The following is a 20,932-nucleotide window of genomic DNA, read 5'->3' as shown; positions in this document are numbered from 1 at the left end:
CGTAATTTGCTTGCACTAATACATGGACTGGCAAGCCAGTCAGCGCTGCAAATGACGTTTGACGTTGTGCAACACTGCTTAGTTCTGTTTTGGCGCGAAACGCTGAGCAAACGAAGGTCGTGGTTGAACCAAATCTCGGATATAAATAATAATACAAAAATGAGTTTTACGCGCAGTTCACTGCGTTATGCGCACACTAATGGGTACACTGGACTATTGTATACGCCTAAAGGTGATTTCATGATCACGTGCGGCACTGATGGCGATATACGCCACTGGACCTGCATCAGCGACGATGATCCCCGTTCCACCTGCCTGGGCGAGTTTGTCATGTGCATTGCGCACACGGGAAGCCGACTGCTGGCCTCTACAGACCGCAACACGGTACACGCATATACATTCCCCGACATGGACAGCGATGGCATACTCATGCGTTTCACCGCACCTGTTACGTGTCTACGAGTCAGTGGTTCCTTTACAGCTGCAGGCAGCGAGGATACACATATAAAAGTGCTGAAGGGTGACAATGCGGGAGCTGAGACCACGCTGGAGGGGCACAAGGGACCTGTATTAGCTCTCGATCTGTATGCTGAGCGACATCTGTTGGCTTCGGTGGCCGGAGACGGTCTGCTTAAGGTCTGGCAGTTTGAGACGGGCGAGGAGCTGAAGAGTATATCAGGCTTACCGCGAGTAAATAGCTTTGAAAGCGCTAGCCAGTTCGGGACGCCTAGCTTTGAGCCACAGCGGGGTGAACAGTTGGCCTATGCGCTAGACAAGGAGATAATTGTGCTCAATACTTCAAACTGGGAGGTGGCCTATAAGCTTCAGGATGATCGTGTCTCTAGCAACTACAGTTGCTGCCAATTCTCGCCGAACGGAGAGCGTTTGGCAGCGGGCACCACTAGTGGGGAGCTCAGCATATTCGATGTGGTGCGCCGTAAGGCATTGTCGGTGGAAGCACCTCCCAGCGACTGCAAATCCATCACGTGCCTCGCCTGGAATCCAGCTATTGCTGATGAGCTGGCCTTTTGCGATGCTACTGGACAATTGGGCACCATATTTCTGGGCGAAGAAGAGACACGAAGCGGACTGGATGGTGAGCTAGAGGAGGAGCAGGATGAGTTGCTCACAGGCACTGGATTTGAATTTGAGGGTGGCGACGATGAGGATATGGCGGAGGCTGATGACGGCGATGGAGTTAGCCTGGAGCAGCTGAAACGTAAAGTGATGAGCAAATCGGGGTATGTGCCAGATGAAATAGACGACGAGCAGTCGAAGCACTCCATAGCCAGCAGCTCCACTGTGCCCCCTGTTCCCCAGCTGAAGCTCTTCAAGCAGCAGGCTCCATTTCAGCCAGGCGCCACACCAGTTGATTTGGAACATCACTATTTGGCCTGGAACGAAGTGGGTATTGTGACAGCGCATACCGAGCCAAGCGGTGATGGAGCTATCGATGTGGAATTCCACGATGCAAGCGTGCATCATGCGCTGCACCTTAGCAACAACTACAACCAACATAATCTGGCAAGTCTCAGTCGTAGCGCCTTGGCTTTGGCTTCCACGGAAAGCAGCAAGCTGGTAGTCATTGCCTTGGCCGCAGCTGGCAACAAAGAGTGGTCGCTGAGTCTGCCGGACTGCGAAAGCGTGGAGGCGCTGGTGGCCACCAGTCAGCTAATTGCCGTGGCCACCAGTAATCACTTTCTGCGCCTGTTTACCGTAATGGGGACGCAGCGCGAGGTGCTGAGCCTGCCTGGACAGGTGGTCGCATTGGCCGGACATGAGAATAGCGTGTTGTGCGTTTATCATGCCGCCGGCTGCAGCCAGAGTCAACAACATTTGGCTGCCATGCTGGTTAATGTGAGTGGCTTGAGCCTGCGCGTGGAGCAACTTGCGTTGCCTTTGACACCGGGACGACAACTGAACTGGCTTGGATTTTCGGATGTGGGCTCGCCCTGCTTTGCGGATAACATGGGTCTGGTGCAGCTATATCGTCGTGCCAGCAATGCCTGGTTCCCCATCTGCGACACCCTAAAACAGAGCTCCAGTGTGTCTAATAACTACTTCATAGTTGCTCTCTCAGAGCGCAGACAGATTATTGAGGCTGTTCTCTGTCGCGGCAGCTCCTATCCCATGACTAATCCACGTCCTATGCTGCAGGAGCTGCGCATGCAGCTGCCGCTCTGTGACATTGAGCTGGAGAAATCGGAGCTGGAGGACACGCTATTGAGAGCCAGCTTGATGCAGTGGGAAGGCGCTGAGAAGATACAGAAGGAGACGGCCATAAAGCTGTTTGCTTTGGCCTGCAGTAGCGAGTGTGAGACGCGGGCACGTGAGCTAATCGAGTCTATCGCCTGCACAGAGCTGCTCCAGCTAGCTGTTAAATATGCTTCGAAACGGGGACGCATTCACCTCTCAGATAGACTATGCGAGCTGCTGCCGCAACTGGAGGCAGTTCAGGAAGCGCGCAAGCAGCAGCAGCTACTTGGCGCCAACGGTATTGCGGCCACGATTGTTCTGCCGATGGCTCCAGTGCAGACTACAACGCCGAAATTAGCGCCTAAGGCTATGGAACTGAGTGCCTCGAAGCGGGGCGCCTTAAAGCGTTTCTCCAATTCTCCAAATTTATTTAAGGCTGCTGCTGCAGGAGCATCTCGTCCGGCAACGCCAGATGTAACCACAGCCCTGGATACACAGGAGAATTTATTTGGCGAGTCAGAGTCGCAGGCAAGCGACTGCAAGGATGGAGAGCAACGTTCGCCCCTGAATTCCGTTAATCCGTTTGCTATGAAACGCAAGCTTGTTGATACGGGAGTCATATTTGGCTCCGAGAAGCTGAAGCTGGCCAAAAAATAAATGATTTTATTTATATACTCTTTTACTAGTTATGTAAGATTGATTAACTTTACAAATAAATATAAACCGTTTTCATCTTAAGATACGAAATTGATTTCTGCAGAGGGACCTGGTCTGCTTGAGAAAATACTGTTCATCGGATTAGTTAGCAATGCACAGGCTGGTCACACTACAGCGCTTGTTTAGCCTGTTGATAGCTGTTGCTTAACAAAGACCAATTTAGTTTAAAGTCGGTTCTTTCCCGTTGCAGTTGTGTCAACTCTCAGTGTGGTCCTTATCAACAGTTAATTGGTTTTACCCACTAGTTGTGTACGTGTCTCCCAAGTTATTTCACAACCTGAACGTATTTTAGATCACACTCACATGTTGAATTGAGTTATATTTTAAATCGTGTTACACGCAACATTTTAATACCTACAAAAAAAAAAACAGACAAAAATACATATATACAATACATTTTAAGAAGGCGTGGCATGTTTTTATCGCAATCAAAAATTCGCAGTGGTAAGTGTATGCATATGTATATATATGCGATGTATATGTATATGTACGTACATAAGCATGTACAATTGATTCTGGCTATGTATGGCAACAAGAGCATATTGCCGTTATTAACCGTTACATGAGCGCGCGCGCATATATCCCAGAATCCATCTCTCGCACACATATGCACACAGACGCACACTTAATCAGCCGAGCACAACGCTCGCTTGCAAGAGCGTGAGTGAATCAGCATCAGCATCTTCGATTTCTGTTAACAGCTACCAGATCAATATCGAATCGTAATTCTAAGCTCATGTGCATATATGTGTGTACATATATAAGAGCTCTGATAGCTGCATTTTTGTCATTTACCGTTGAACCATTGCGGTGCGCAGGTTGTTCTTTGTTCAGTGCAAAAACAAATGTTCGCGAAACATTGCAATCTCGATAGTGTGTGTTTGTGTGTGTATGCGATCGTTGATCTGTGTACTCAAACAAAATCCGTATTTAATTACAGTTTAGAAACCAGAATCCAGAGTGCTATTAATTCGTTTTATTTTTTGGCACTCCTACTGTGAGTCAGTGTACACTAGTGTGGGTGTGCGTGTGCAGTGTGTGTGTGTGTGTGTAAGAGATCGAGCGCGTGTGTGCGTGCTTGTAAGTACTGTGCAAATCATTTTCGTCCCTTTGTACGTATTTACTATGACAAAAAATAAAATTCAAAAAAAGGCCAATGGCCAAAAGAAGGCGATCCCTGTCAATAGATTAAAAATAGTAACAAATATAGCAACAATGCCACCTTCCATTTTGACGCCGCCAGCGACGCCGCCGTCAACATCATTTGTAAGCTTAAACAACAAAAACTTAACAACCAACAACCACAATAGCAACAATGCTGATTTCCAAGCCATACAGCAACGCAAGCCATGGGGTAAGTGCATTAACTACTATGCTTTATTGTGCTTATTATTACTTCTGCATTCAATTAATATCTTTAAAAAAAAAAATCCTTAGAGCGCGAGTTAATTGGCTCCTTTCTACTAAAAATGGCTGAGATCCAGGTGGTGAGCGCGCGTAACAGTTGGTACGTGGATAAACGAACGCTGCGAAGGGAATTTGAAAAACATCTGCTACGGGAGCCCAATAGTACAGAGCTGCGCGTTAAACTCTCCGTAAATGGGGATTATAATGTAAGTAGACAAGTGGTGCATATATTTTTCGTGGGTGGACTGTGAAAATTATATTCTCATGTTTCGAAAATTACATAAAAAATATGTAGTCAACACAAAGTATCAGTCCACAGACGATATAGTGAACTTAAATTTTAAGTTGCTATCTATAGACTTGATAATATTAATTTCTTACTTGACAAATCTTGCGTTACAAAAAGTTAGGATCACTCTAATTTGCTCTATAATTAATTTTAGTTGAGATCAGTTAATGACTAGAGTGTTTTTAGTTTCATATGGCTTATTATTCTGTATGCACACTGTACTAAGACCCACACTTAGAACATTCATATCTATTTGTGCTTTCTTTGTTATTCAAACAAACACTTTCAATTGATTCGTTTTTTATACCCTGAACCCATTGAAAATGGGAAATCAGGGTATAATGGTTTTGTTAAAAGTATGTAACAGGCAGAAGGAGGCGTGGCAGACCCCACAAAGTATATATATTCTTGATCAGGGCAGCGAGCTGAGTCGATTTGGCCCTGTCCGTCTGTCTGTCCGTCCGTCCGTCCGTCCGTATGTATGAACGCGTCGATCTCAGAAGATATAAGAGCTAGACACTTGAAATTTTTTCCTAGGTCCGTGTATATCTCTAAATATCGATAACTACTCTCGATATTTTTATCGATTAAAACCCTTATCGAAAGCTAGTTATTTAATTATATCTCCTACACCTTTAGAGCTAGAGCTTCCAAATTTTAAATGTAGACTTATATATATTTTATACAATTTCGATTTTTGTTAAAATTTACCTCCCACTCCTATTTCTACCCCCTCACCCTCACCTTTGTAAAAAGCGTATTTCAAATACTAGAGACTTGTGCTTTGGAATATACATACATTTGAACATTATAATTATGTTCTGAAATTATAATTATGTTCCTTAAGACTGTGCGTCTAGAAATTAAATTGTTGAACAAATAAATTCTTATAATGTTGCCCACACTGCAGCGCAGCCCAAGCGCAGTCACTGCTTACTGCGCAATTAGCCGAGTGCGCTCTAATACGTGCGTGTGTATGTATGAGTGCCGAAAAGAAGTGCACAGTGATTAGAATATCAGATTGGAGGGTTCAGGGTATCTCCTAGTCGAGCAGTCTCGACTAGAGTCTTCCTACTTGTTTTTTTTTTTTTTTTTTTTTTGCCAATCTTTCAATTCTCTATATTTAACTTGCTTTATCAACTCAACCCAGCTCTCTATCTCTCTCTGCAACCAGTCGTAGATGTGAAAATCTGTTAGTCATATGTTTGCAGGCAGCTCTCTGGGTTTTGCCAGACAAAACTGTAATCTATAGTCGCCTCTCTTAGTTGTAATTTTTTAAATTTGTGTATAGTAAATGTTCAGCCATGTGCGCTAAGCCGGTTCTACATTCTATTGTTATTGCTATATATAAATATACATATGATTTGTATACATGCACATGCGTATATGTATGTACATATGAACAGATATGTACGTCTTAATTATATTTTGTTATAGATGCATGCAATTTGTGTTAACGTGCCAAATGGAAATTAGTTCTGCGACTATAAAAAGTGATATGTACATATTTTCATCCGAGTTGAAAGTCTAGACAGGAAGAAATATATACATACATCAATATATTGTTTCCCAATATGTCTTCATTTATAGTTCCGTAAAAATGATAATTCAGGATATATTGGTTGTATACAACAGACAGATTTCGTTATCTACATACATACATACATATGTAATTATGCATATGTATGTATCATCGACAAGCTCAATGAATCTAGTCTGATTGACCTATCCGGCTATCCCATACCCAAGTTAGTGTTGCTTGAATGAATTGATTTAAAATTATATCTCTTAGCTATTCATCAAGTAAAAATCCCAAATAAAATTATGGGTGAAACCCACCTAAATTTACTTTTGTATATAAAATGTATCTGCTCTATTCGTGGGATTCCTCTTTCTCGACGCACATACATACATCTTATTAAAGTTTGGAACAGTCATCAATAATAGTGTGTATTATTTATTTATTTTTAGATCGGCTCACTGCTGCAGCGTACAAACTTCTTGATGAATACTCCGCGCGGCGATTCCAACTACCGCATCAAGAGTGTAGCTCTAATGGAGTTTCGAAGGGAGAAATATAATGCCATCGACGAGAAGCAGCGACAAACTGATTTTGCTGCTGTCAGCAATGTGACGGATGCTACGCAAGATGGTCCAATCGCCCAAAGTAAGCTGTAGCCATACGTTTTGATCCTTCCGCTTTATTATTGATTTTTCATGGTGGGATACTCTATGTTGGGTGTCTTGTTTTTCTTCTCAGAATATGTGCTGGATGAGGAGGCCGAGTCAATTCCATTGAAATATCAAAAGACGCAAAAACAACATCGCGATTTGGACTTTGAATTAAGTTCGATGGGTTGCTACATTTGTCAATGCAACTTTGATAGCATTGAGAAGTATGAGGAACACATCGAATACCATGGTGATGAGTCGGACTTTGAGTCGTTGCAGAAAATGACAAAATAGTAAGTGTTATACAGATAATCTAAGTAGAATGTATATAAGAAAGCAGTCGTATTTGCGTAAGTTATATACATATATATTATTTACAATTTCGAAACTGAAACAATAGTATACTATATATAAATGATGTATGTAGAATGTTACCTGATAGCAAACCATAGTTATAAACAAACTATATTATATGTTTAATAGTTGTTGAGCTGTTGTTATCAGGTCACATTCTATAGAGAATGTGTGTGCGCTTAAGCTCATTTATATTACTCATTTCTCATTTACTCGTTTCAATTGCTTTAAACTGTTTGCGAACTTTGCAATTTGTTATTATTTTAAAATACATTGTATGCTTATGTAGTTATTGGCTTGTAGTTTTGTTTACTTATAAACAGATTGTTACTGTTTCTAACACTATCCCTCTCTCTCTCTTTCTATCACTTTACTTTTAGTAGCCAGCCAATGCTGAAGCTTTCGTATAGAACCTGTGTAGATAGTCATTATTTTGGTTTTACGCTGGAGACGCAGCTAAAGGATATTGTGATTGAGAAATTTACCATAGTGCAGTCGCGTCAGTTTTATTACGTCTACAACAATCGATTGCCATTGGAGGTGACCGAAAGTGGGCAACTGATCTTCTTTGTCGACTCGCACGTCTTCACGATACTGCGTGAACAGCCGATTGTAATTGGGTACAGTCAGCTGGTCAATGGGCAGCGCCATCATTATGTGGAACAGCACCACTTTATGCGTACCGATGCATTGCCCAAGGCCAGCTTCGATGTGAATCCCTATCGGCTGTCCAGCAAGAAGCTGTTTCGTGGCGGTCGGCTAGAGCCGGCTATACCACCAAAGCCCGTGGTTACCGCACTGAAACATAATGCGGAGGATGCCCAAGTTCGATTGTCTGAATACAACAAGGATTATCGAAACTATTGTGAATTGGGGGAGTTCACGCAAAGCAATATTTATGGGACGCTGCGCACCCTTCTCCAAGTGGAGGATATTGAGCGGCTGCAGTGCTATGTTGCCCTTAAGCAATCCAAAATGGAGCTGCATCAGTTCGGCAAAGAGTTGTCCGTTAAATTGCAGCCAAATTCCAGGAACTTGAGTGCCGAGGATATTCTCTCGCCTGGCGATGATGTCCTTATCATCAACGAGCGTTGCACGATTACTCCGTCAGAGACGGGCAAAGCGAACAGCATCAGACAGCTTTTGGATAATAATGGCCTTATATTGGAATTAGCACTCAAAGATTTCGATGCGCTCATTCAATGGGGTCAGAAGGTCAACGAACAGTTTGGCCTACCCGAAAAGGATCGTCGTGAGCCCCGCGTCTATTTTGCTCGCATCCTGGGCGTATCGACCCAACGCGTCAATATCACATGCGATCGTCACTTGCTAGACAACACTACGTATACGCTGCTCTTTCGACCCGTGCGAGCCGTTCTCCGATATCAATATCGGGCTCTAGGTCAGTTAAAGCTCAGCAATCCAGAGCACGTGGACCGCTTGCTGTTCCCACCTTCGATTATGCGACAACCGGTAGCCAGCGGTGCTTTGTGCTTGTATAATGAGAATATTGGACATAATCCGGAGCAACAGCAGGCGGTGCAGCAAATTACATTTTGTGATAAGCTGCCGGCTCCTTACATTATCATTGGGCCGCCCGGTACTGGCAAAACGGCCACAATTTGTGAGGCCATCTACCAGCTGTATGTGCGTCGACCAGACACCCATATCCTGGTCCTGGCCGGCTCCAATACGGCCTGCGATGAGATCGCATTGCGTCTACTGCGCTCCATATCGAAGGTGCCAAGTCAAGCGCGTCCTCTGACGCGCATCTTTGCCGCCAGCTGCGATAGACGCATCGATAATATTGATGACTTGCTGTTGGAGTATTCGAATATGTACGCCCTACACTTTTACCCGGACGTGCAGGCGGTGCATGAATATCGAATTGTGGTGTGCACCCTTAGTCTGGCGGGCAAACTTTCGACGGGCGGCTTCGGTCGTGATGAAGACAAACGCAGCGTATTCACACATGTTTTCGTCGATGAGGCTGCTGCCTCTACCGAAGCGGAGGTGCTAATGGGCATTACCTGTACCGTTGCCCCAGCAACAAATCTTATTTTATCTGGCGATCATAAGCAGCTGGGTCCGGTACTGCAATCGCAGCGTGCCGGCGATTGGGGTCTGGGCGTATCTCTATTCGAGCGTCTACTCCAGCGCGAATGCTACCGGTTGGGCGAGAACGGTGATTACAACGCCGTTGTACAGACACGACTGCGGCGTAACTATCGTTCCCATCCCGAAATTGTTAAGCTCTACAGTGATCTCTACTACAACAGCGAACTGACATCGGAGGCGGAAATCGGTAAGTCTATCTGACCGGACTAACTATTAGTGTAGTGCCGGTAATAGTTTCGATTGTTTATAAATCCTTGTTAAAGGATAATAAAGCTGATAGCAAACAATTCTTAGAGATCGTCTTTAGTCCAAAGCCGGTCTGAACAGACTTTTAGATCAGATTTAATTATAATAATTTATATTAATATTAGTTAAGAACTCAACTCTTTCACGTGCTCGAATTCTTTTATATTAACAAAATATATTTGCTTTTGTATTTTTTTTTTAGAAAAAGTTTGCATGGCTAGAAACTGGTTTCACTCGCCCAACGAACATTTCCCTATATTGTTTCATTCGGTTTTTGGCACGACGATGAATTCGCAAAGCTCGCTGAGGTATGGTTCTCTCGATTTGAGCTAGTTCCTATATAAATAATCGCTTTCTTCTGCTTGACAGCCTGTGCAACAATAAGGAAATCGATGCAGTTATGGACTATGTGAAAGATCTAATGTACTTTGGCATCAATGGTGATAAATTGGCCCAAACGGATATTGGCATCATATCGCCATATAAGAATCAGTACCAGCGCATCCAGGAGCAGCTCAACATGCGCAACTGGCATCAAATTGATTGTGGCTCGGTTGAACTGTTTCAGGGCAAGGAGAAGCAAATAATAATTGTTTCCTTTGTGCGCTCATTCACCGAAAAATTAGGATTTCTTAATAACAGTCGAGTGAGTTTGAATTTGACTATGATTACTATAGGAACATTATTATATGTTGATAAATTTTTGATCATTTTCAGCGTTTGAACGTTTTGCTATCACGTCCCATGTCTTTGCTTATCCTAATTGGTAATCCGCGCACGCTAAGCAAGAATCAGGAATTTCGTCATATTATCGACATGTGCAGGGATCGAAAAACGCTCGTCGGTTCCCCCTATTATCCGGATGATAATAAGATGAACGAGGCGAACGGCGGTGCGGCTCAAGCAGTTAATCCGACGCGTTCTGGCTTCCATCCGAATAAGAATCAAAATACTAATAACAAAAAAAATAATCTTAATTATCGGCAGCAGCAACAAACGGACGAAACAGCTGAAGACACGCTGGCACATTCATTCAAGCGAAGTAATAATAATCGTTGTCATAATTATCAATATCACCAAAGAAACCAAAGAAATCGTGATAGTGATCATAAATGCCTATATACAAATGCATATGCAGGATCTTTAGCATTTCGAATGATCCCATAATAGTACATATCTATATACATATATATATGGATATATATGTGTGTATATATAAGTATAGTATATATTTATATATAGATATGTATTTATGGATTGAAAACGAGTTGAATCGACCCAAAAATTCACAGACCTAAATTGTGTCAATAGCATGCGTTTTAGAAGTTTTCAAGATCGGCGTAAAAAATTCCATTCCACATCTAACATCACATTCCACAAATCCTTTATAATATAATATATGTGTACATGTATATATGTATAAATATATATATATAATTTTTTGATATATATGTATATATGCACATAGAGATATATGCATTCGCAATATATTGCACCGGGATTCGGTTGTTGGCGTAAAGCACCAAGGCGATTCCGATAATGGGGAGCTATTGCAGTTCTTGCAGTCCATGTTAATAATAAATTGGCATACGCATCTTTTGATCATGCACGTGATATATGCTCCTTTGGCTAATTCATTTTCGCACTTATCCTGCTTATCACGTTCATAGCGTTCACGTATCTCGGGTTGTTTCTTTTCTTTCTTTTGGTGAACGACGAAATGTGTAAAACATACCTCTAAATGTATCAATTTTCTTCTATTTTTTTATTCAGCTAATGTACGCAGTAAGCCCTTGTCGGCGGCTACAAAGATTGGCTACAATAAAGCCGAGCTGCTGTCAATGGGCGCCCAGGCGACTCAGCAGCACAAAAAATCGGATCTGGACCAGCTGTTCGATGAGCTACCCAGCGTGCCGCGTTATGTGGACAATGAGTCCGAAACCGTGCGCTCCATTCGAGCAGACATGCAGCGTATGTCTCTTAGCCGTCCGTCCACTGCGACTGCTACCAGTAAACCAGCTGCCCAACCAATACAACTGACTAAAACACCAACACGCACCGAAACGGCACGGCCATCTACTGATGTTGAATATGTGGTCGGCGTTGAGGCAATCGATGGGGCATTCGCACCTAGTGCACCACCGGGTAGTCCAAGTCTGTCGCGTTGCAATCAGTATAGCTACATACCATCAGGTAATTCGCACTTCGAGTCTGTCTGGCTAGCAATGGAGTGCACATCTCCGCCGCCATTCTTCGGCCAGGGACGCTCTCCGCCTTATTATGATTGGGCTAATGGAGCTCCACGATCGCAGCCACAGCCGCAGCCCAAGGAGAAGAAGAAAAGCACTTGTGTTATATCATAATTGCACATATATATATTAAGATTATGTTGTTTTTTCATGAAATAACATAGCTACGAGGACTACACAGGACAATCGAGTTCTGTGTTATCCTCTTCAGACTTTTGCTGTATGTCGCATGCTGCAATCGACTGCATACTGTCGGTCAGTCTGCATCAATTGCAACATATTTCATGCAGCAAAAACTTAAGACGAATTTGCAGTATATAATCAGCAAATTCGCATTGGATGGATTAACAGTATTAATGGCGTTGCGAATGCCCATTGTTAATTTGTCAGTTGCGATTTTGTGTGAGTATATAGTGCTTTTACATATATATATATATATATGTATATGTACATGGGCATGAATCCCAATGAATTTCATCCATGTACATATTCACTAAAAGACAAAGCTAATTTGCTTAACAAATTGATTCTTTTTCGATATTTATAATTTGAAATTTCAAAATAAAGACAAGGGTTGGGGCTTTGAATTGTGTGTGGCTCTATTGCCAAACTAATTCATCCCTTTAAGAATGAAAGGATAAGATAAAAGAATTGCAAAATTAAAGTATATCAGAACTATTCATATAATAACCGACATTTATAATTAACCATTTTGTATTTTCAATGTAAGAAAGATGGAAAGAAATCTGCTCTATGTTACCCGAAATCAGTAATAAACCATATTTTTTGAGCAAACCAAGATGTAATCTATTTTTATGGCCATGTAAATGGAATGTATGTATGATACAACAATGATAGATTATTTGTTGTAATTGAAGCTAATAGTGTGATGTACATGTATATCTTAAGTATGATTGTTCTAAATATAAACAGATTCAGGACCAGAAAAGTGTAAAATGCTTATGCATAAGAGCATACGAAACGCTCGTAACTATATTACATTATCCAGTTTTGTGAAATAAATCACATGTAAAGAACGAAGCTGGCTTTGCGAAAGTAAATGCTTCAAAACTCAGATAATTTTATTTCGTTGCAAAGGAGCCACATAACATTTTTATAAAATACTGTATACATGGTTCGAGGAAATCGAGTAAATTCACGTAGCTCTTAAAATTATAATAAAGTGAAGCAATTGCTAGATTATTCAAGGAATCCGCAAAGATTGTGCGCCTAACGATCGACATTCACATTTGCAATATGACTGCGCGCGGTAAATTGGCCACGCCCACTGCAATGTCCACGCCCATGGGCATGGCCCAACCGAGATTGAATTACAATCGGACCACAAATGAGACGTTGCGTGGCACCAGATTGGCGACGCCACTATCACCACACAAGACCGGGAAAGCAGGTCGATGCATCGGCGGTGATGGCGATGGTGGCACCGCTGCCTGGAAGAGAACCAAAACCACAGAGGTGTCGACCATAAACCGCATGGAGCTGACGTCACGGCTGGAGAAGCCAACGATTGCCTCAACGTTGCGTTCAGCCAGCAATCGTGGCAGAGTAATGGCCCAAAAGGCAGCGGTTCCTCGCAAGCCAGCAACACCGAGAGCCGAAACAAAGTGCTTAGATACCACATCGAAGCAAGGTATGCCGCGCAAGGCAGGTGGTGGGAAAAAGGACAGCCTAACGGAGGGACAGCACGACTCCGCCAGGGTGGCGAAACACCCAATGTCAGAGATGGGCGTGCAAACGAATGAGGCGGAGATACTGAATCGCGATCTGCTCGTGGGAGATATAAAGCTGCTGTTGCCCTCCCCGGAGCTGGCGAAAGAAATCGAACTGGCCCGGGCTGAGCAGAAGAAATCGTATAAATCAATGATACGTACATTTTCACCTCACGAGCAGGATGAGGAGCAGCACTTGGACGAGTTGAAGCAATACATGGAGCGCACTTATGTGACCAGGCGCAAGCCCAAAAAACCACCAATGCCGACGTTGGCCAACTATGAGCCTCATGAATATAGCAGCGTATTCGAGACGATGGATGAGTTCTTTACACGCGAAGTGCAGAAAGCCGAGTCCCTAACGAACATCAAAGATCGCATTAAGCGCAAGGAATTGGAATTGATGAGCATGTTCAACGAGGTGGAAGTTAGTGAAAAGATCGAAACTGATTCCGAAGGGGATTAGAATCAAATTATTATAAGTATGTAACTCTCAGATATATATTGCGAAAAAAATGACACAAATTAATTGAATACAAAAATAAATTCAAGTAAAAAAAATATCACTTGTGTCTTTCACCTATTTTTTCAAATATTCTTAAAAATGTATTGATTTCACTAGAAGTTTTATTTATAGATGTAATATAATTTATTGCAATAGAATTTATTTTAACTTTAATGATGTTGATCAATGAATTGAGTTGAATTGTGGATAAAAGTAGGCTAACTGCCGAAATTGCGGGCAAAAAACAGCTTTTGATTAACTTAACAGTTTTAATCTTGATTTCATACAAATTTCCCCAATTCTGTTCTGGGAAATGTAATTATCCTCTAAGTACATGTTTACTCTGAGTATTTCTTCCAAATGTTAAATACTGCTTCCATATATTTTCTCAAAGTATTTCCTATAAGTGTTTCCTGTACTTATTTCCTTTAAATATTTGCCCTAAGTATGTCTTCTAAATATTTCTTCTAAACATATCTTCTAAATATTTTTTTATGTATTTTTTATGTATTTATATAGGGCACACTTTATATAGGGCGACTTTCACTCAATGTCAATTTATTTCGATAAGATTGGCATCACTTCAAAAAATACTTCACCTGCTGTAAGACTTTTAAAACACGCGCCGCTAATCGACGAATGCAAAGTTCTGTTATCGATAGGCAGTGACCAGTGTATACACTCTCGTTTGTGACTAGAGTGATTCATCGCATTTAGCAGCTGTTCATTTGGTAATACCACTAATCATACAATACGAAATTGGCATTTTCACACTGGGTTTGGTTGGCTCTGAAGCATTCTGACAAATTTGTTTAATTTTTAATAACATATAAATTAAACTGACTAGTCGGCCAGTTTAATGTCAACCCACATTTAGAGAGTCTCATCAAGACTCTATTTTCACTCCAGAAACAGAACACCTATTGCTGTGCAATACAAATGCTGTAAGCAAAGGAAAACATTTATTAAATATTCCAACTGCAGCGACTACATTTCCACTAAGAAACATATACATATATTTATATATATCAATATATGTATGTATTTATATAAGTAGGTGAGTAAGTGACGTGAAAAAATTGGCATATGTAGCACGTGATTCACAACAACTCCATCCACCAACAGACAAAGATGACGCTTAAAGTAACGAAGCTTGCACTAACGAGTCGCCTCATCGTCCTGGCTGTTCAAATGTTGGCCAATTGGGTTGTGCCGGATCATAAGCCGGATGTATTTCGCATGCCAATGCCCATAGTGAATGCCACGGTGCCTGTACATGGTCTGGACACACTTGTGACGACCTGCTTGGGCGGCTTGAGGCACTGGGATGGCGAATACTTTCTGCATATAGCCTACTATTTGTATACCTACGAGAATACGCTGGCCTTTTATCCACTGTATCCGGTGCTCATACGGAATGTGGCCATGGTTTGTGAGACCTTAAATGTGCCCATGTCGCAGCACGTCCTCATGCTGTTTATCGCTGTCGTTCTTAACTTGTGGTTCTTCTGCGAGGCGGCCAATTACCTATATCAGCTGACGCAGCGTGTCTTTAACGATCTACACAAGAGTTGGAATGCAGCACTAATTTTTTGCTTCAATCCGGCCAGCATTTTCTTCAGTGCTGCCTACTCGGAGTCGCTGTTCGCCTACGCCAGCTTCATTCTGATGCTGGAATGTGTGCGGCCAAAGCAACAGTATAACTTTGTGCGCATTTGCGTCAGCTTGACCGCCTGCATCATGTGCCGCTCCAATGGATTAATCGCCGTCGGCTTTCCCCTGTATTTCTTTGCGCGCCATTTGATACTCACTGCAAACGTGAAACGCTGCAAGCAGCTCATCAGGATGTCACTGGCAATAATCATCCCATTAGGCGTCTTGCATGCCTATTACTTTTACATATACCGAATGTACTGTATGCCCAGCACTAGAGTGAAGCACCCTGAGCAGGTAGTGCATTACGCCAACGAGAGGAACTATCTGCTTGCCGGAAGGGGACCGGAGGGATCGCCTTGGTGCCAATATACCTTGCCATTCCCCTATAATTATGTGCAATCTACGTATTGGGATGTCGGATTCCTACGCTACTATCAATGGAAACAGTTGCCCAACTTTTTGCTCGCAATGCCCATGTTAGTCTTTATGCACTGGCATTGCTGCGATTATCTTTGGTTTTTGGCCACAAAATTGACGCCTCAGGCTTCAAGCTGGCGGGAGTTGTTCAAGACACAAAAGTCGCTACCATTTGTGCTGCATGGCGCCTTTTTGACCCTCGTCTGTGCCCTGTTTGTGAATATTCAAGTGTCTACGCGTTTGTTGGCCTCGGCTACGCCCATTTTTTATTGGTTTGCTGCTGATCATATGCCAAAGTCGCTGGCGCAACTCTCATTCCGTTCAAAGGCTGGAGCTCTATTTATCTGGTGCACCACGTATTGTGCTTGCGGTACGATTCTCTTCGCTAATAACTTTCCTTGGACTTGAACATTAACTATATATTTATATATATATTTGTCGGGCATTTATATGTATGTATATATACATATATGTATGTATATACATACGCTATATATATGTATTTATGCACGCTATTTTTTTATTATATGCCAAAGAGACTGTATTAGGATTGGATTAGTTTGTAGATATTTTTATAGGTGATCATGTTAATCAGGAAATGACAACCGAAAGTAATTGCACTTTGCTTATAAACTAAATTTAATAAATGTTTAAATCCGATTTTTGCGGGAACACATGCTGGTACGCGAATTTATCGAGAACGGCCATAATATATCGATTATTTTTCTCTACGTATCGTATGGAAATAAAGATTACTATTTTGAATTTTGCGGGGACGGTACGCTTTTAGAAAATAAATATAAATATAAATATAAAACTCATTAAAATTTTAAGTATATAATATAATATCTGCAATTTAATGTATTTTTATGCTTTAAATAAAGCAAATAAGTGCGCCAAAATATAAATATGGAGAGGATAGTTTCAATCAGTTATTGCTGCAATTATCTGTTCTCCGTTGAGATGTGGTCTGCGAGTGCGTTATCAGGATATCAGTTTATTATTTTTCAAAAATTACAGAATAAAGTCAAATGAATTGGAAAAACATCGTCCTTCTACTACAATTCATGCACGAACATCGATAGTTTAATGTAAGGTTGCAAAACATAAATAAATCGATTAGGTTGAATACAAAATAGACCAAATCTAAACAAAAGAAGTTCTCTTGTGAAAAATACGAAACGCCCGCAAAAATGGAACAGCTTTCGGGTGTTATGATAATAATTATCATAGGCGGTGGCGTACTGACTTTTGTGATGCTCTTCATATTTGCCAAACGCCAGATAATGCGGTTCACGCTCCGTAGTCGTCGCGGTCCCCATGTGCCAGTAGGCAATGATGCCAAGAAGGCGTTGCGCCGTGAAATTGAACGCAGATTGGACTGCATACAAAAGATAGCACAGGAGCCAAAGTTGCTATGGACCGATACCGACAAGTATATATTGCAGCCAGGAACGGAGCAGGAACTGCCGCCCTATTACTATCGAATGAAGGCCGTGGACGATGTTAAATTGGTAGAGGCGGAGATAGCGCGTGCGGATGGCAGCATACGTCACGCCCATGAAAGCTTGCGAGCCTTTCTATTGACAACCCTCTCCGTTACGCTTAATGGTACTGGGCAGCGCATAATACATCAGTTCTGCGACACATATGAGCACGCGCGCCACGATCCAAACGAATTTGGAAAGGACGAATACGAGGCGTATCATCATATGCTCCTGAAACTACTGGAAGCGTAAGTCCGCTCAATAAGCGTTTGTCGATTAAATAAAAACTTAACGTTTTTCTTTTTTCATAGTGCTAAGCAGCTTAAAAACTACAATTCTAGAAAGGCTTCGCCTGCACGTACACCACGTAAACAGAAAATGCATTCGTTGCTCGATCCAGCTCGGCTGCGTCCGCCACCCGTCGTGGAGCCACAGAACGAGCTTGCAGCTGGTCAGCATGCCAAAGTGAACATGACGCTGGGACTGCAGGGCGATGAACTGGTGGCTGCTGAGCTAGCCACCAATCCATTGCACTTGCAAGCACCTGCCGAGCGAGATCTTATAATCCGGAACCGTATAAAGACACCCACACTAGATGATATTGTGGTTGAGACAACGGCGGAGCAGCCTCATGGCGATGCGAATACCAGCATTGCGGAGCATGAAATAATGAGCATCTCGTCGGTGCAGCTGCAGCGCAACTCGAGTGTTGTTTAAAGGTAAATTACTTCGATCCATTTACCAACATTTATTCTAAATAGTTATTCTATTCGACTCTGAAAGTTCTTGCATTTACTTTTATTAGCATTTGTCCATCTTTTGCGAATATAAAACTAAATCGAGTAAACGACACGAGTAGCCTGTCTCATTGTCATACCATGAAATCAGCTTTACAAAATTATCATTCAGTGCAATGCACGCATTGGCATCAAACACTGAGGCATAGCGTGAGCCATTCATGTCTGATGAGACGACAGAGTCTTCTGTGTAGCCCAATATGCCTTTCATTCCACCCTTGGAAGCTTCTTTGATAGCCGCCTTGATCTGCTCCATTTTAGCTGAACATCCCAAACGGCAGGTCAAATCGACAACGGAAACATTTGCCGTGGGCACACGAAAAGCCATGCCGGTTAGTTTACCATTCAAGGAAGGTATTACCTTTCCCACAGCCTTGGCAGCTCCTGTGCTGGCGGGGATTATGTTGCACATTCCGCTGCGACCATCGCGCCACGCCTTAGCACTTGGGCCGTCTAAAATCTTTTGCGTGGCTGTGCAGGCATGGACTGTTGTCATCAAGCCTTCCACAATTCCAAAATTATCATGCACCACTTTGGCCACCGGTGCCAGGCAGTTGGTAGTACATGAGGCATTAGATATGATCTTCATGTTTGGCTTGTACTGGTCTAAATTAACGCCGCACACAAACATTGGCGCATCCGACGATGGTGCAGAGATTACCACTTTCTTTGCACCGGCGTCTAGATGCACCTTGGCCGTTGCCAGTGTGGTAAATCGACCAGTACATTCAACCACCGTATCGACTGAATTTTCTTTCCAGTTTATTTTTTTCGGATCCGCTTCGTTAGTGACGTTTATCTTTAGACCATTTACCATCAGAGTCTTTCCATCGATGGTAATCTTCTTCGTGAACGGACCATGCGTCGTGTCGAAACGTAGCATATAGGCCATATATTTGGGTTCCATGGCTGGATCGTTAATTGCCACCACTTGCACATCTTGTCGCCTGATTGCCTCCCGTAGGAACAAGCGCCCGATGCGGCCAAAGCCATTAATGCCGATTGACATAACTGCTAAATTTTATAGTTAGGTTACACAAATTAAAGACGTTTTCTCTCCGTGCACAATTTCATAAATTGCCTTCTTTTTGCTCAAGTTACACTTCTAAGAATTTGAAAAAATTTAAAAGTTGAAAGCAAAGTAAATCAATAACTAATTTATATAAATAATTTGTCATGCCAACTTGACGGAATTTCTAAAGCTTGTATGTTTTACTTTCGTTTATTTCCAGACATTCCCAGATGTCGGAACGCTCATCTGCGTAAATACTAACCAAAGTTGAGGTAAAATAGGCACATCATGTCATTTATTTCTGTTAGTTTTTCGTATATGTTATATTATTATGTTCATATAATTTTAAGATAATATATAAGTAATTAAATCTAATTGAATGTATGATCGTCATTACTGAGACTATGTAAATATAATTATAATTATTTGATCCTAATTTAATTGTGTTTAGATGTAAGCAATAAAACTCAAGGTAATTATATTTCTCTTGGTTCGTGCTACTTTCGCATACGTTTAGTAAATATTGTATTTCAAAATAAAAAAATTATGTAATAAACAATTTTTAGAAATCCACAAATGATATAAAGAAATTTCAACTTACGTGGATTTGTATTAATGACTGAATACTCATTATTAATCTGTTTTGTATTTAATCAATTATATCCTGCTCCACCCATGTGCACTTTAATTACTTAGTTCAACAACTATTGTGAAGAGTCACAATTGTGTCCCTCCGATAGAGAATTGAAAAATATTGAAAATAAAAGCTGAGGCAGTTAAATGAATATACCCATTACATATTCGCTAGATGTGGGTTATTTTCTTTGATTCAATTTACCGTGGCTAATTAAATTGATCTCCTTATCGTATCAAGCTTTTGATGAATCTGAGGAGATTAAGAGATATCACAGCCATCTCCATCTATAGATGGTATTTCATTGATCTTATGTGAAGTCTTAAAAAACTCTTGGCCTAGTGGCTTAAGGCTTTTTGAAGTTAATTTTACGGTCCAGTGTTAAAGCTTTAATTTATAAAATTTATAAAAGACTTTAATTTATAAATGTTCATTATTCATTGTATTTGGCTTGCCATCGGTCTATTGTTAGGGTTTCGGTAAAAAAAAACGTCATTTTGAAAAAAAGGCGACTCAAAATGCAAACCTGAAAAAGTTTTTGTTGAGAAAGGTGAAGAATTTTTTGAGAAAAGCAGCGTAGATAAGGTTGTACAGTTTTTTGCCAAATGCGTACACTCGTGCTGTGACTCGGAAGTATTAAAAATAGCTCAAATCCTGTATGCGATTCCTGGCCACAATGCAAATTGCCTTACTAAAGACGCAGTGGTCGGACGAAAGAAATACATAAGTTACTGGTGGAGAATGCTAAAAACATTCATATTGTTCAATATAATTGGCGGACATAAGTTGTTCCCAGTTTTATAATATATAGATGAATGATATGATGTATGCTAGGAAAAATAGGCAGTGTGGAGAAGTACAAGTGAGGCAATCATGCATATAACAACAATGAATTGTATGTATGGATGTACTTCTAGTGAAATTAGTCCCAATAGAATGTAATGAT

The 20,932-nt window shown here is 41.6% G+C and overlaps 6 protein-coding genes across 12 annotated transcripts; 5 read left to right on the top strand and 1 right to left on the bottom strand.

The window, feature by feature from the left end:
• The first annotated feature begins 73 nt into the window (after positions 1-73).
• LOC6580911 (WD repeat and HMG-box DNA-binding protein 1) lies at positions 74-2,934 on the top strand. Its single transcript, XM_002006672.4, has one exon. The coding sequence runs from the start codon at positions 160-162 to the stop codon at positions 2,851-2,853; it is 2,694 nt and encodes an 897-aa protein (XP_002006708.1). The 5' UTR covers positions 74-159; the 3' UTR covers positions 2,854-2,934.
• A 108-nt stretch (positions 2,935-3,042) lies between these two features.
• LOC6580910 lies at positions 3,043-12,547 on the top strand. 6 transcript variants are annotated; one of them, XM_015164532.3, is made up of 10 exons: positions 3,043-3,357; positions 4,124-4,267; positions 4,351-4,526; positions 6,581-6,776; positions 6,870-7,074; positions 7,516-9,440; positions 9,702-9,807; positions 9,869-10,145; positions 10,217-10,541; positions 11,273-12,547. In XM_015164532.3, exons 1-10 carry the CDS (start codon positions 3,327-3,329, stop codon positions 11,860-11,862), a joined length of 3,975 nt encoding a protein of 1,324 aa, XP_015020018.1. In that variant the 5' UTR covers positions 3,043-3,326; the 3' UTR covers positions 11,863-12,547. The 6 variants fall into 6 exon arrangements, with proteins under 6 accessions (XP_015020018.1, XP_015020017.1, XP_032586624.1 ...); XM_015164531.3 differs by having other exon boundaries at positions 3,854-4,267; positions 7,519-9,440; XM_032730733.2 differs by having other exon boundaries at positions 3,044-3,357; positions 4,157-4,267.
• Positions 12,548-12,808: 261 nt separating this feature from the next.
• LOC6580909 lies at positions 12,809-14,041 on the top strand. The gene has a single exon (XM_002006670.4). The coding sequence runs from the start codon at positions 13,006-13,008 to the stop codon at positions 13,942-13,944; it is 939 nt and encodes a 312-aa protein (XP_002006706.1). The 5' UTR covers positions 12,809-13,005; the 3' UTR covers positions 13,945-14,041.
• Positions 14,042-14,726: 685 nt separating this feature from the next.
• Positions 14,727-16,716, top strand: LOC6580908 (GPI mannosyltransferase 2). 2 transcript variants are annotated; one of them, XM_015164530.3, is made up of 2 exons: positions 14,727-15,040; positions 15,109-16,716. In XM_015164530.3, the coding sequence occupies exon 2, from the start codon at positions 15,115-15,117 to the stop codon at positions 16,462-16,464; it is 1,350 nt and encodes a 449-aa protein (XP_015020016.1). In that variant the 5' UTR covers positions 14,727-15,040; positions 15,109-15,114; the 3' UTR covers positions 16,465-16,716. The 2 variants fall into 2 exon arrangements, with proteins under 2 accessions (XP_015020016.1, XP_043867146.1); XM_044011211.1 differs by having other exon boundaries at positions 14,727-15,044.
• A 435-nt stretch (positions 16,717-17,151) lies between these two features.
• Positions 17,152-19,833, top strand: LOC6580907 (protein C1orf43 homolog). The gene is made up of 3 exons (XM_002006668.4): positions 17,152-17,791; positions 17,855-18,262; positions 19,573-19,833. The coding sequence occupies exons 1-2, from the start codon at positions 17,250-17,252 to the stop codon at positions 18,258-18,260; spliced, it is 948 nt and encodes a 315-aa protein (XP_002006704.1). The 5' UTR covers positions 17,152-17,249; the 3' UTR covers positions 18,261-18,262; positions 19,573-19,833.
• Positions 18,321-19,551, bottom strand: LOC6580906 (glyceraldehyde-3-phosphate dehydrogenase). The gene has a single exon (XM_002006667.4). The coding sequence runs from the start codon at positions 19,347-19,349 to the stop codon at positions 18,345-18,347; it is 1,005 nt and encodes a 334-aa protein (XP_002006703.1). The 5' UTR covers positions 19,350-19,551; the 3' UTR covers positions 18,321-18,344.
• Positions 19,834-20,932: the final 1,099 nt, after the last annotated feature.

Source organism: Drosophila mojavensis, unplaced genomic scaffold (assembly GCF_018153725.1).
Source record: "Drosophila mojavensis isolate 15081-1352.22 unplaced genomic scaffold, ASM1815372v1 contig_81, whole genome shotgun sequence".
In the NCBI taxonomy this organism is placed as follows: Eukaryota; Metazoa; Arthropoda; class Insecta; order Diptera; family Drosophilidae; genus Drosophila; species Drosophila mojavensis.
The sequence above is the reverse complement of the archived record's forward strand: the minus strand, read 5'-3'. Positions and strand labels throughout refer to the sequence as shown.